This window comes from Calypte anna, chromosome Z, assembly GCF_003957555.1.
Source record: "Calypte anna isolate BGI_N300 chromosome Z, bCalAnn1_v1.p, whole genome shotgun sequence".
In the NCBI taxonomy this organism is placed as follows: domain Eukaryota; kingdom Metazoa; phylum Chordata; class Aves; order Apodiformes; family Trochilidae; genus Calypte; species Calypte anna.
The window spans coordinates 28,622,875-28,635,899 of NC_044274.1; the positions used below are offsets into that span (position 1 = coordinate 28,622,875).

At 37.0% G+C, this 13,025-nt stretch overlaps 1 protein-coding gene across 7 annotated transcripts; it reads left to right on the forward strand.

Annotated features, from left to right (window-relative positions):
- The first annotated feature begins 321 nt into the window (after window positions 1-321).
- On the forward strand, window positions 322-11,676 carry NUDT12 (nudix hydrolase 12). Of its 7 annotated transcripts, none has more exons than XM_030467887.1 (7): window positions 322-486; window positions 1,401-1,614; window positions 4,039-4,634; window positions 5,519-5,686; window positions 7,568-7,681; window positions 8,749-8,948; window positions 10,135-11,674. In XM_030467887.1, exons 2-7 carry the CDS (start codon window positions 1,409-1,411, stop codon window positions 10,243-10,245), a joined length of 1,395 nt encoding a protein of 464 aa, XP_030323747.1. In that variant the 5' UTR covers window positions 322-486; window positions 1,401-1,408; the 3' UTR covers window positions 10,246-11,674. The 7 variants fall into 7 exon arrangements, with proteins under 7 accessions (XP_030323747.1, XP_030323751.1, XP_030323752.1 ...); XM_030467891.1 differs by lacking the exon at window positions 322-486 and adding an exon at window positions 878-1,009 and having other exon boundaries at window positions 1,533-1,614; window positions 10,135-11,676; XM_030467892.1 differs by lacking the exon at window positions 322-486 and adding an exon at window positions 878-1,005 and having other exon boundaries at window positions 1,533-1,614; window positions 10,135-11,676.
- The last annotated feature ends 1,349 nt before the right edge of the window (window positions 11,677-13,025 follow it).

The following is a 13,025-nucleotide window of genomic DNA, read 5'->3' on the forward strand; positions in this document are numbered from 1 at the left end:
AATTATTCCAACTTCTCCACAAACTATTCTTGCCTGCTACTGCATCTCACTTGATCCACTTTTCTTCTAAATACCTGCATATTCTCCTGATACCTGGTTTTGCCTTCCCCTACACAGTGAAGCAAACCCAGAAAGGTTTGCTTTTTGTACCTATACAGTTTCCTGCCTGAAAGACAAAATGGTTCTCCGCTTTTTAGTCTCTCGAGAAAATACGCCCCGTTGGCAGCAGCCACCCGGCTATCTGCCGGCGGCTCCTACCAGACCCTCCTCCCTTACAGCGGCCCAGTCCGCACCCGCGGACTCCTTCCCCGGAAGGCCGAGATGGGGAAGGTCAACGAGGACCAAAAGCTGCAGTACCGCACGCAGCCAAGCCGCGGGGTGAGCCTTCCGGGCGGCCGCGCCTCACGGCACACCCCGCAGACACCCCTGGCTCCCCTGCGCCGCACAGTCGTGGGGAAGCCGCGGGAGTAAATCGAGAGGAGCCGGGTAGGTGCCTCCCCGTTACTCACGGTAACGGAGCCCCCTGGAGGTGCCGGCAGCAGCGCCACTGACAAGGGGGCTAACGCGCGGTGCGATCCTTGCCCTGAGGTGCCCGCCGTCAGCACTACCCCCGCCCCCGCTTCCCCGCCGCCTCGGGGGCGACGGAGCTGCGTCCCGCGTCCGCCGTGATGAGAGCCGAGAGGCGGGGGACAGCGATCCCCTTTCGGCAGCTGCTCCGGCGCAGGGCGCTTGGGGGCGGTGCGGGGATGGGGCCGAGTCCGTCACTCGGACGGGGTTTTGACAAAGTCGTCGCTTTGTTGGGACTGCTGTGGAAAATGGCGTGCGGCTGCGTGTTAGGGAAGCGCTGTTGGTGCGGGCAGCGACACGTGTGGTTTGGGTAACAGCAGCCGTCCCAGCGGCCCTGCCCCGGGGCGGAGCGGTGCGGTGGGCGGCCACCGGGACGCAGCAGAAGTTACTGAAGTGATCCGTGACCGCCTGGAGGAGCCCCTCGGCCTGGGACGGGGGGTTAGTGGGAGTTGTTCTCTTGAGATTATTTTTCGTTGTTTCCAGATCATCCGAGACTGATTTTTTGGAGTGGAGTTTTGCGGTGTTCTGTCTTGTGTGTGTTAGTTTGGGAAAACAGAGCGTGTTTTTGACATTCAAGTAAGCTTCATTTATATAAAATCTTTCCTTAAGCCTCTTTAGAAATGTTCTTGACTATTAGGATTATATTTCACTGTATTCGGACATGTGTGGGACTAAGATTCAGTTGGCGGTAACAATGTCATACTAATTGTAATTTGTTGCGTCCATACTTTTTGATGATCATATTACCTGTCTAGCATTAATTGTTTTACTTAAATCCCTTTACAGAAGATAGATATGTTTTCAGGCATTTCTGTTGTCTTTTTTTAACTCAGTTGACACAATGGCGGACTTTGAAAAGAGCCTACATCAGGACATGATTTCTCAGCTGCATAATTTTGCTGCTCTTGGAAATGCATCCAAACTGAAAGCATTGCTCAGTCATTCTCCATCACTTATCAATGCAGCTTCAGATAACGGCTGGACAGCCCTGATGTATGGTGCCAGAAACGGACACCTTGAGGTTGTGAAGATTCTTCTTGAAGAAGGGTGAGCTGTTCAGTAGATCCTACTTAAGAACTGTGACCTGAGTCCCTTTCTGTCCATTTCAAATTGATCTCAGGAAAGTATATTTATCTGACAAATAGTGGAAGAATTGTCAGGGTTAAAACTCAGGATGACAATGTGTCTGTTTGTAACTGGATTCTGCTATTGCATCATGCTTTCTGTGTTTGCTTAGAACTTCTTTAAAAGTTACGAGTGTCTAAAGTTATTTCTTTGATCTTCAAAGAGATAGTGTCACCCTTTCCAGTCTCCTACAGAACAGAACAAAGCTTGTATCCCATATCTATAACTGCACTGAGTGTAAATTTGGTATATTTGATTGTTCCACTTACATTGTATCTTTTAACTTTTTGTAATCACCTGCTTCTAGGCTACAGGACAGAATGTTTGCTGACATAATGACTGTTAAGTAAGACATGACCGACACACCTTTACAGAGGTTAATGATTGATGAATTTCATTTGTCTCTTAGTTTTTCAACCGTTCACTTCTTTCTGGAGCTGTCACGTTATCTTCTTCAGTCAGTGTGACACAATGTCCACGTTCAGTGCTTACCAAAAACTTTCTGTTGTACTTGCTGTCCACCTCAAAGTCAAGTATTGAACTCCTAGTGTTTCAAGACACTCAGAAAAACAAAGAATGCTACAGAGTTCTTGAAACCCAAAGAAGATTTTTTCTGAAACCAGAATCTAAATAATCCAAATTGAAGACTGAGAGTTAGGTGTAGTGGGTCAATTGTGATCTACATTAATCAAGCCCATTCTATTCCTTTCTGCACCCTTATTTACAGAACGTTTAGGTCGTTATGTGGTGAACAGTAATATCAAGCACAACATTCCACAGCCTCCAGAGGTTTTGTCCTATGTTTTTTTTTATTTGAGTACTACCCAGGTGCTCTGTCCTTCACTGTTTTCCAGCCTGTAGAGGAGTATCTCAGATACTCAAATCACAGATTTTGTAGATTGAAATATATTTTGTACTGAGAAGTCTTTTGATATATTCAGTAATTACCGGTTTGGTAAACAGGATAGCAGTTTTTAAAGTCAATAGTCACTTGTAAATGTTGTTTTCACAGTCATTCTCCTAGGCAATTGAATTTTGTTCCTAAAGTGATGCTGTGACCTCAGTGGTCTTGTTTTAGTCCTGCTTAAACATAATCATTTGGATAAATACAGTTGCTGGGTACATAAACATGAATGTCTATGAAGGTAATACTATATAGCATTCTAAAGCCTTGAGCTGGAAAGTGTGTGAACACTTTTAGAGTGTTCATCTATATTTAATAAAAGCTACAGAAAATGTTTGTAGACTAGAAAAATATTTCTTGGTGATCTCAAGAGATCGGAATAGCAACCAGATCACAGTCTGCATATGCCTGAGCATATAGAAGGTGGAAGACAAAATCAGAACAAAATTCATTGCTAAGAGGAATTAAGTAAGATTTTGCCTAAAAAGAGGCTTAATCTTTAAGCTTAAAACAGACAACAGTGTTTTTTGCCAACCAAAGACTTGTAGATTAGGTTCTGAATGCTTTTCTAAAATACATGCAAACTCAAAAACTCTTGAGGTTAATGTAAAAATCTCAAGTCAGTCTTGCTGCAGTAAAATTAACTGTGTATTATCAAAATGAATATACTGACACCTTCTGGTTTTAAAAACTGTCTGGCCCCACATCTACTATATAATTTGTAGTTTACAGTGAGACTTCTGTTTTCTTTATCTTGAGACAAAATAGACAGACACACACACAAAAAAAATGCCTTATTGTTTACATCATAATTAACACATCTATTTCATATATTTTTTTCTTTTCTTGTTAATATTTAAATATATATCATGAAGCAATGTTTCCTTATCTGGGTCATTTTGCAGACATTCTGGTAACAAAGAGATCCATACAGAGACCATACAGACACCAGCACCACAGCTGTAATAGTGCTACTTCTCTCACTATGTTTTCTTGTAAATGTTTTGATTGTGCTTTCATTAGCTTCTAGGAAGTACTAGACAGTACTGATTATTCAGAAGAGCTCTATCTGTAAGTGATCTTGAACATTTTTTCTTTTTTTTTTTCCTTTTTATTTTTTTTCACAATGCATAGTGTTGATTTTTATTTAATTCATTGCTGTTGTAGTACTGTACGAACCTTGATTTGTGACAGCTGGAGTGGATCAACAACTGGAGTGGATTTAAGGATTCTCACCCTAGCAAGAGATAATGATGGATCATTACTTTTCATTACCATTACACTGAGTATTAGCTTCAAGTCCCCTAGTTTAGACAGAATGTCTGAAAGTTCTTGCACCATAACAGTATTAGATGTATAGTCTCTAAGTAAGAATAATACAGCATCAGGACTCTTCCTAAACATATTTACCCTGAAAACTACTGTTCTTTCTGTTTCTCTAGGTGTGACAGGTCCATTGTTAATAAATCAAGGCAGACAGCTCTGGACATTGCAAAATTTTGGGGGCACATGCATATAGCTAATTTGTTGTCCAGTGTGAAAGGTGGACCAACGCCTAATTTTCTGTCAAATGAAGTGAAAGGGTCTGTAAATTATTTTGGCTCGACACTTCTGGACAGAAGGAGTGATAAAAGAACCAATTCCGAGTGGTTAAGCAAAAAGCAAAGCCATCCAACTACAGTATATATCCTCTTCTCGAATCTAAGTCCTTTGGTTACTTTGCGTGGGGGAGTAGAGAGCTCACAGCAGCCAGAAGTAAAGCTTTGCAGGCTGTACCACAAGGATGTAGAGCAGTACATGAACCAAACTGAAGAAAGCATTTTGATTTTTCTTGGAGTTGAACTTGAGCTCCACATGAACCTGCTGGCTGTTCACAATGGAAGAGTTCTGCAAGAAGATGAAGAGGATGGGTTAGTTGCATGGTTTGCTCTTAGTGTAGATTCTGCTTCTGCTGAGAAGTTTAAACAGAATCATGAGGACTGTTACTTTCTTCAGCCACCACTACCAGCACTACTGCAGCTGCCTGAAAAAGAAGCTGGTAAGATGCATAAAATGCAAGTTATCAAGTGTGCAGTCAGAATGCTATGCTTTGGGATTTACTGAGGTATAACTCAAGAACAAACCACTGCAAAGAAATCAGGTATTTTCAGTGGCTTTGGTAATATTTTCATTTTAAAAGCTTGCTTTTAAAAGTGCTTTTTTGAAGATTTTTGTATGTAAGAACTTGTGCACTTCTGAAATTTTAACATATACAGTGGCACTCAGTAGACTGTAACATGTACTGATCATCATAATTTTATAAATGGTACTATTTAAATATTAATGCATGTTCTAGAAGAAAAAAAAATCTGTCATTCGAGTTTTCATTACAAGAATTGAAGCTAAGTACGTAATAAGACTGTGTGTTGGATACTCATGAACAAGGGTTGGAAAAATAAGGATCTCAAAGTGAATGAATGTCAGTATGGATGTTTTATTAGCAGCTGCTGTTGTGACAGTTTTGATTTTACTGAAAGATAAAGGGCAAATTGGACTTGCAGCTGAAGTTTAAATGGAGCAATGCAGGTCAGTATCAGTGGTAGCCCTAAAACAGTCAGCTGTAAAAGGTGTGATAACTCAGGCACTTTGCCCTGATAAAGAAACTGTCCTGAGAAACAGGGTATATGATGATGAGGATGAATTTGTTACTGAACATGTAAATCGGTCTCTGGCTAGACACTACAGTGTTCTATGGCATGTGTTGTGCTACAAAGAAAAAGATCTGAATAATCCATTGCTCATTTTCTTGTAGTAGGATACAGGCTAAGCCAAAGCCTTAGTTTGAATTTTATGTAAAAATTTACTACTTACTTTTTCTATCTTAGTAAAAGCTTACATGAATTGGTATTGAATTTAGTGTATTGTTAATTAATTCTTTTAAAGGAGTAGTTGCCCAGGCTAGATCTGTTCTAGCATGGCACAAGCGCTACCGATTTTGCCCAACATGTGGGAGTGCAACCAAGACTGAAGAAGGGGGTTACAAGAAAACTTGCTTAAAAGAAGATTGTTGCAGTCTCAAAGGTGTTCACAACACATCATATCCGAGAGTTGGTGAGAACATTGTTGGATAAACTTGTTAAAAATGGCTTGTTTTTACTGTTACATACATGTTGATTTATTTTTTGTTACTTTGGCTATTTGTTTCTGTCCAAGGTCTTACATGCTTGTCTGCACTCAGAGTGTGTATGTCTCAGCTCTGTTTAAGATGAAGTAGTTCAGGATTCTCCTCCTGTAGTAGTAGTCTGTGACAAAGAATTGATGTGACACTACCAATCTTTATTGCAGTGGAGTATTATTAATTTGAACTTCCAACAACATAAATGAGATATTAACAATATGAAGTGTCACAGTTTATTTTTTTCCCCCTGAATTTTGTTTTCTCACCTTCTGCAAGAGCTCTGAGCTTGAAATAGCACTGCATCAAACCTGGCCCTGTATCAAATTTCTGGTAGAGTGCTTCTTTTCCTGTTCTGCCACTTTGACTGCCACTTTTCCTATTGAGACACTTTAGCCATTCTCACTGGCTTTCTCTGTTCATTGTCAGCCTCAAACTTCCAGGCCTATTTTTCTCAGAATACAAGCTTGTCTATGTAGTCTTTATAGCTTCTTTTGTCTATGTGTTGCAAAGGAACAAGGTAGGGGAAAACAAAACAAAACAAAACAAACAAAACAAAACAAACAAAACAAAAAAAAAAAAAAAAAAAAAAAAAAAAAAAAAAAAAAAAAAAAAAAAAAAACACCACCACCTTACTCTTTTTTCCTGGACACCTTGGTGATTCTTTGATCACTTTTTCTTCCCCTGCCCTGTTCTTTTTTCCACAGTTGCAGTTATGGATACTGTAAGTGTTCTGTATGTCTGAATTTCATGTTCTCTTACATGCTGTAGATGTATCTTTGTAGTAATCAAAGCAATTCTACCATATTATTCTATCTTGTGGTGTTTAGTGAAGCTTGCTAAAATACTAGTGGCTGTTTCATTACACACAAGAAACTTAAAGAAGGAATGGGATTATATAGGAAAGATTGGTGAACCAGCATTTTCTATTGATGCCTTTCTATGAAAAAAGTTTACAGATAGTAACACTGCATATTCTGCACTGTACCATATGTCACATACAGGACAACAGTGTGAAATTAGTATTTATAGTGGTTGCTGAATAAAAGTTGTTCATACACAAAAAATAATGGTGCTTTGGACCAAAAAAACATGAAAAACAATTGCAAGAGAAAAGTATCTAAGGCAGAGGTACATAGACAAAATTAAAAACAAAACATTGAGGTACTTAAGAGGTGGGTAACAATAAGAGGGGAAAAAACATAGATGAGCATAGTGCAGAAATGCACAACAGAAAGAATGATACCAATAGTAGAAAATATTTAGCAAAAAAGAAAAAGATACATAAAGTGACGAGAAGTGAGAAAGTAGATAAAACTGCAACAGCAGATGAGAGACTGATTCCTAACAGTTAACAAAGTCAAAATTGGAAAGTTTAGTGATTATTTAAATTGTAACTGGAGTACAGAAGTAGATGATCTTCTTTGGTATTTTAGTCAGAAGTACATTTTTCAGACCTGTGTGTGCAGAGTGACAGTAGAGTGCATTTGCTGCAGAAATTGTTACCTGCTGGGTGCATAACCAGTTTAGTATCGCTGATACTCTGAATAGGTTGGTTTTAGGTATTTTATGTCCTGCATTTTAAGTCTTGGCTAGTAAACTGCTTCTTCTAGGCATGTGTATTGCTAAACACACATATCTTGGAGGGGAAGCAATACAAAGTGAGATAAAATAACAACTTGTTCTGGGCATCTACACAGTTCAGATTTCAGTCACTTAAAGGTATCATATTTGTATTTACATTGTATCAAATAGGCTGAAATTATAACTGCATTTCAGTTAGATTTTCAAGGATATTCCTTTTACATCATCTACAGATCCTGTCGTGATAATGCAAGTCATCCATCCAGATGGTAACCACTGCCTCCTAGGTAGGAAGAAGACCTCTCCCCCAGGATGGTTCACCTGTCTTGCTGGATTTGTAGAACCTGGTGAGTAATCTCATTTTCCCTTAACAAATGATTTTTCTTGCATATCAGTATTCTATATTGAAAATACTATAGAAATATGCTTGGTGTTATGTCAAATAAATGTTTTTTTTCTTCTTGTTAGGTAGGTGTTATAATAAATATTCCTGTTGTGTGCTTTTCAGCAGCTGATTAATAAAAAAGCAAAAATCAGCTTAAATTTAATTTTAAAATGGTTTTCTCATCTTGTATTCCTAACTGACATAATTAAGTGTAAAAGCATGTAAGGTCCTTTCTGTTGTGATACTTAGCAAGGGATTTGGGGATAGAAAAAAAAAGTGTAACAAAGGTAACATGAAGCAAAGCATGTTACAGGTGTAACATATTTACAGGTCGAGGGCCCATTTATTATAGGAAAGATAAGCAGAAATTATTTATTTTGAAAGAGAAGTAGAGAGATACTTTGCTAGCTGTGTTCATCAATAATAATTGGAATTAGTTTCTTATATTAGGAATACATCTTCATCACCAGTGAAATTACCACCTGTTACTACATTCAGTAACTGTCTGCAAATTAAATAAAGTGGCAGCATAATTAAGTTTATTCAGTTATCATCTGAAAAAAGTCAAGACATTTAATTTTTCACTCCTTGCTTCTACCAGCCTTATTACTTTATGATACTGAATTAAAGTACATAAACTGATACCAATATAAGGTATATAAGCTTCTGTCTTTGATGCACAGGTTGTCTGTTTCAATGAACCTGTGATCAGAACTTACAACACAGTACATGTGGACATATGTATACATGTGACCATCAACACTGCACATATATATCTGGCAGTTTTCCATGAATGTGGAAGTAACTCTTACCATTGCAGTTTAAGTTTGGAGAAATGTCTGTATGAGTTGAGACAACGAAGAATTAGTCAGACAAAGTGAATAACGCAATGCAGGAATGCATGCAAGTCTTCTTAAGTTTCCATTTTCTTTAATTGTAATCTTAAATACTGATTTCTAAGTTGTATTAAATGCTGTTACAATCACACTGAAAAATTAAAAATTAGCACAAATTGTTGTTTTTGATTAGGTGAAACAATAGAAGATGCTGTTCGAAGAGAAGTAAAAGAGGAGGCTGGAGTCAAAGTTGGCCATGTTCAGTATGTCTCTTGTCAGCCATGGCCAATGCCCTCATCCTTAATGATTGGCTGCTTAGCTGTTGCAGTGTCTACAGAAATTAAAGTTGACAGGAGTGAAATAGAGGATGCCCGCTGGTTTTCTCGAGAACAGGTAAAGTTCAATTCAATTTTCTTCTTGCATTGATTACTCCGTGGCTGTATCGATTCTGGCATACAATAGATACATGTTTTTTTCAGCAAGTTGAATGACCATGTATACTCTCCCTTCTGTGACACTACAATTGCTTTGTATTTTAATTTGAGATTACTCAAAAACAGAGAAAGGCAGATATTTACAGTAATTTCTGAGTCACTCAAAAGTCCATTTTAAGATATTTTTGCCAGTTAGGTCTTACCATTTCCTTTTGGGAGATATCCAGGTTACTATGGTTTTTAACTTATTTTCTTAGCAAGCCTGTAATACTCATTTTGGCAGTAGTAGCTTTCATTATCTGAATTTCTCCAAACAAGCATACTACCAGATTTGCTGGGAGGGTGAGGTTTAGTTAAAATCTCTGTAAATTCATTAATTTCAATGTCTTTTTTCCATGCAGTAGTATTCTAGTACTCTGGTATTGAATGCAGTTTACTATGCATTAAAGAGGTGGAAAAAAGATTTTAACAGAAAGAGAGATTTAAGTTCATGAATGGAAAAGGAAAGACTGATTAAACATTGTAGTTTTCACAGGTTTTTCCAGAGGCTGAGCTAAACATTTAATAATACTGTACTTGTACCTTGCAGTTACATGTCAACTCTGTAAATCACTTTGAAGGCAGTTAGTCACCTATGCTCTCAGTGGCTTCCTGACAACACTGAGAGCATTATTTTACATTAATATCAGTTCTGAATACAGGAAGTCATATGCAGATAGGTCTAGAGTTGGAAATTAATGTACTTAAGAAATGTACACTGAAATAAAAGCGTACTTCCATGTTGTTTGCAGCTGCTTCAGTAACACATTTTCTCTGCACTTAACGGGGGGGAGGGGGGGAGGTAAGGGGTAGGAAATGAAAAAGAATTTATGGAAAGAGGCTTCACAGTAGTCAGTCTTCACAGTTGTGTTAAAAAGAAAGTATCCTTTGGGGCACATCTGAGCTCAAAAATGTCAGAATCTACACAGAATTGTATGGGATTTTTTTCTCTGCATCTGTATTTGAGAATCTGGTAGTGACTGGCTGTTAACTATAGTAATGGTAGGTGGATCATCATAGTAAGATACATCCTGCATGGTTACATTGTTAGATTCTGTATAGTTTATACTACTTCCTTTTAAAGAAAAATATCTGTTTTATTGCAGGTCATGGAAGTTGTCTTTAAGGGAAATCAGTGTTCTTTCCTTATACCACCAAGTCAAGCTATTGCACACCAGCTGATAAAACATTGGGTTGGAATGAATGCTAATCTTTAGTTCAAATAATTGATTTATTAGAGTTACATTATTTCTTCTAGTGAATGCTATATTAGGAATAAATTAGAAAGAATTGTTTATCTAGTAAATATGCCTAATTTATTGTGTTCTTGCAAACAATGCTAATAGTCTTCCAAAGCAGAAGGTTATAAAATAAACTGGGTTTATTTTTTTATCCAAAATACTTCCGCTTTGAAAGCCAGCCATTTCTTGTCACTAATTTAATGCAATACATTAAGAATCTGGTATTCCTTAAGCCACTAAAATTAGAGAGGGTTTGTTCATGCTGTGTAATAATAACCTTGCACTCTCCTTTGCTTCTACAATGATACCAGAGCAAAAAGAGTACCCACTACATGTAAATGTAGAAGAACTAGAAGAAGATTTGACTGTAAACTAATGAAAATTAACTTCTATTCAACATAATCATTTGTAAATAATCTGCATTTATCTGCTTCTTAAAGTATAATAATTTACAAGTAACAGAAACATTTACCGTAACAGAAAATGAAGTGAGAAAAAAGATGAGGTGTTTAAGCAGAAAACAAAATTGATACTACTAACCAAGCTGTAAACTCGTGTGATTTAATAGCATCTCATGAAAACTTCTTCAAGTACAGTACTGCTCGCGAGTCCTTTACAAAATTTGGATTGGACCTTATTTCTTATCTCATTTTTCATATTGGATATGTGTAAACACATTAAAAATAAAAATGTCCCAGTGTTGATACAATAGCATTAATATTATATGTTGTGTTTTGTGTAGAAATACTGTCAAGTTGGAAAATAATTATCTTGAATTCTGTAACATGTGAAGTAAAAAGGGGTGGATGTCAATGGACTGATTAAAGATAGACCAGGCATGTTGCTTCATGGAATTAAATATACTAATCAGATTCTGAGCTTAGGAGACAGAAATAGAAAAAGAAGTGGAGCAAGTGAACAATGCTGCTCCCTGTTTTATCTTTCATTTCAATTAGGCAAACAAATCAATGAAGACTTTTCAGAAAAAAATTATATTTTATAAAGCCCTACCAAGTTGAGTCATTATTTTTCTTACCTGCTTGAAGTGTGAAGACTTGAAGAACTAGTAGTACTTTATGCCTTCAGTGATCAGAAGGATATGTATATACAGCGTATCGTTGCTGACTGCAGCTGACAATACAGAAGTCCAAAAAAAAACCCCACTTGAACTTGTTATCCTATTAAGCATTATTAAGATAGACACCCCACTCTTTATGAGCTTAGAAAAGCAAACTAATCACAGAGAATCCATATTGGCAAACATCTGAGGAAAATGAATGTTGGCTTGTAGAAGCAGTAAGTATAAACATCTTTTTTTGTTTGTTTATTTTTAAACTGACACTTTGTCAAGTAGTACTCTCTATGTCCCAGTTTTTATAACTCATCATAGAATAAAATATGGGATTTCTGTAGGTTTTTTATGCAGTACAGTTTTAATAATTTCATTTATAATTCAGTGTATCGTTTGGTTTTCGGAATAAATAAGAATAATATTTTTCTAAACAGAAGGAATTTTTCAGATGATTTTTGCTTGTTTTCCTAAATGATAGGGATTACTTAGATGCATTTTAGATTCCCAAGACTGTGTCTGTCATTTTAGTATATAAGGTCTTAAAGTGTAGTCTGTGAAATGTAGAAGTGAAACCAACCCTACCTGAATGAACTTCACTGTGTTATTTGGGTTGTCTGTAACTAATGTTTCAGATGAGGAATGTGAGAGATGCTGTAGTAAGACTACAGGATTATTAATCAAGAAGGAATATTGCATATTGTTCAGTAGAAAAGCTTAAAAACTCAGTCCACATCACTGAATATGCCTGGGTAGTAGAGGTTTTTTTTCTACAGTTTCATCATTCAGCATCCTAAAATATCTTTGGTAAAGAAATTTTTTACTTCTCTTTAAGGAGAGAACCATTCTAACACTTGAGATACTCCAGCTCAGTGATGAAATGTAGACATTTTCTTAACAAACATGATAGAACTTCAAAAAGAGCTCATGAAATACTGAACATTCCAATTTTTGTCACACTAAACCCATATTACTACTGATTTATCCAGTCTAAATTGCTTTTCTGTAAATAATGACCCTGGAAACCTCTAAGTCAGAAAATAAGGGATCTACAATTCCCCATTTTTGATGCAGGAAATCAAATCCTAGAAGCTAGGACAGATTTTTTAATTTTTTTTTTCCTTTATTGCATTCTATGAGAAATGGAAGGGTTTTCTCACTTGTCACTTGTATTTTGTAGTCACAGACATTCTAAAAATAAAAACTTATTTTTAAAGAAAATTTTATAGTGTACGAAGTATTGCACAGCTTTCTTTTGGTGAGCTGAGTTTCAAAGATTCTGGGCTTAGATTGTTTCTGTTTTCTGAAGCTCAGAAAAAGTAGAATAATTCAGCTTGAAAAAAATGTAGCACTTCAATTAAAAGTAACATCTTTGACTACAGAAATTATATTTGATTATTGCAAGTGGTCATGTGTTACAGTGAGAATTCTACTAATTTTAGTGCCAACTGCCACATCACATCTGAAGGGTGTTTGATGCTGACAAAGCGTCATGTTTGATACTGACAAAGCAAGAACTATGTGCCAAAAGAGGAACAAAAGTGAGTAAAATACATGATGACGCACCAAATACCAGAATAACAAGGTCACTGACAAGAAAACCACTAATACAGCTACCATTCAAATTAGCAGTTCTGTGTTCTCTGTAGTGGGAATCATACAGGTCCAAAAATGTAAACAAAGGGCA